Source organism: Tasmannia lanceolata, unplaced genomic scaffold (genome assembly GCF_043159265.1).
Source record: "Tasmannia lanceolata isolate RefF3 unplaced genomic scaffold, GAP_Taslan_0.1 ptg000007l, whole genome shotgun sequence".
Lineage (NCBI taxonomy): Eukaryota > Viridiplantae > Streptophyta > Magnoliopsida > Canellales > Winteraceae > Tasmannia > Tasmannia lanceolata.
In genome coordinates this window covers 24,583,247-24,585,477 of record NW_027518684.1, presented here as the reverse complement: position 1 = coordinate 24,585,477, position 2,231 = coordinate 24,583,247, and the positions used below count along the sequence as shown (strand labels likewise).

Below are 2,231 nucleotides of genomic sequence, written 5' to 3'. Positions count from 1 at the left end.
GTGGTCACCCTCTAATTTGATTTTCATTGTCAAGAATTATTCCATCATTTCCAAGGTAATCAATACTCACAATTTTTTTTTTCTAGTTCTATTTAGTTCAATGCATTTTGGTAGATGTGCTTGTGTTGTTTGGACATGCTTGGATGGATGGTGTATGGAGTGTTTATGGAGGGACGGGTTACGGATGGATGGTTTATGGAGTGGTTGTTTATGGATGAATGGTTTGTGGAGGGATGATATATGCATGGTTGGATGGTTTATGGAGGGACTGTGTAAGGGTGGATTGATGGTTTATGGATGGGTGGTTTATGGAGGAAGTGTTTATTCTGATTGTGTTGTTTGTGATTGTGTTGATTGTGTTGTTTGTGATTGTGATTAAGATCCCTTATTTTTTATTGTGTTGTCTTTTCCATTGAGTTAATGACTTATTACTTAGAGTAGGATGCCTCTTCGTCCTACAAGGAGGAAGAAAGAGTTGATGTGAAGAGATGAGTTGAAGCGTAGGAAAGAGCTAATTGGGTGAGCAGTCGCACTACTAATAGCTGGTGCAGCTGCTATGTTAGTACTTTGTACAGAGTACTACGAAAATTATCTTCTCAGAGCTCCCTACGAAAGCAATTACTTCACGCTTTGTACGTTCATTACTCATGTCATCGATTCAGATGAACATTGTCATAACTTGCTACGGATGAACGTCAGTTGCTTTCGTCAAATTTTTGAAATATTTAAACGGGCGGGAACCTTGGAAGATACAATCCATTGTAAAGTGGAGGAGCAAGTTGCAATCTTCCTGCATATTGTAGCACATAATCAGAGGGTTCGGACTATTAGAGCATGTGCTAGACGTTCAGGGGCAACTATTTCTACATATTTCAACAAAGTACTGAAGGCAATTTTGAGTATGCAAGATTTCTTCATCAAACCGCCGACAGGTGAGACACCATCGTAGATTGAGGAGAATCAAAGGTGGATGCCATATTTCAGGGATTGCATCGGTGTAATAGACGGGACACACATACGTGCCAAAGTCCTAATTGAATAAAAGCCTAGCTAGTTTTGCCGTAAGAATTTTGTATGCCAAAGTGTTTTAGCGGTTTATGACTTTGACCTAAAATTCACGTATGTCCTAGCCGGATGGGAGGGTTCGACATCCAACTCGAGAGTATTAGGGGATGCATTAACAAGGTCTGACAAGATTCCACTTATTCCAGACACATTGTATATGACGTAGTTCCATTGTAGTTAACAAGTTTCCACTTATTACTAGTTACTGATATAGAATCTATTTTGATTTATAGGAAACTTTTACCTCGCTGATGGCGGCTACCCTCTCTTGCGACATTTCATCACCGCGCATCGTCAGACAACATACCACCTAAATGAGTTTAGAGGGCGGCTTCCACGGACTAGTAATGAGTTGTTCAATCATAGACACTCGTCGTGTCAAAATGTCATTGATCGCACATTTGGCGTTTTGAAGAAGCATTTCAATATTCTTAACGAAGAACCGATGTACAATTTTGAGAAGCAGTTTGACATATTCTTGGCATGTTGTTGCATCCATAATCATATTCGGTGTTTCATGCCTAATGATTCAATGGTAGAAGTTGTGGACAACTTTCTAGTGGTGCGACTCTTGGTGGAAAATGAGGACATACCACGAAATCCTCCTCAATCAAGAGATGATGAAAAAAGAGCAGGAGAGGCAATTAGAGACACAATTTCTGCACAGATGCAGAATGATTTCAGTAGACGTCATCAACGTTAGGGGATGACACTTTCATGTTTGTTATGTTTGTAGCTGTGTGACTGTTATGTTGGTTCATATTTGGTTATGTTGGTTGTATCTTTGTTTTGAACTTTTATGTTGGTTGTAATTTTATTTTGAACTTTTATGTTGGTTGTAACTTTGTTTTGAAGTTTTATGTTGGTTATAACTTTGTTATGTTATATGGTTGTTTGACTATTTTGTTTTCTTGGTTATATGACTATTTTACTCCATATATGTGGTTTCAATCAGAATGACAACTGCTCTACAAGACATTAGGAGGAAGGGGAAGAATGTTATATGGAATGACCAAATGGATAAGGTGCTGGTAGATACCCTCATAGTTCAAATCGCGGAGGGCTACAAAATCCCAAATGGTTTTAAAGAACCTGCTTACAATGCTGCGACCACTGCAATGAATCACTTTTCAGCCTCAATTTCAACAAAGAGCACATAAAGAACC

General features: G+C 38.8%; 1 protein-coding gene across 1 annotated transcript; it reads left to right on the top strand.

Annotated features, from left to right (window-relative positions):
* The first annotated feature begins 556 nt into the window (after positions 1-556).
* On the top strand, positions 557-1,768 carry LOC143880687 (uncharacterized). The gene is made up of 2 exons (XM_077383659.1): positions 557-932; positions 1,299-1,768. Exons 1-2 carry the CDS (start codon positions 557-559, stop codon positions 1,766-1,768), a joined length of 846 nt encoding a protein of 281 aa, XP_077239774.1.
* The last annotated feature ends 463 nt before the right edge of the window (positions 1,769-2,231 follow it).

Excerpts from the sequence above, each read along its gene's own strand:
- LOC143880687 (XM_077383659.1), top strand. The coding sequence starts at position 557 with ATGTTAGTACTTTGTACAGAGTACTACGAAAATTATCTTCTCAGAGCT. Across the intron at positions 933-1,298 it reads CTTCATCAAACCGCCGACAG|GAAACTTTTACCTCGCTGAT; the intron begins GTGAGACACCAT and ends TTTGATTTATAG.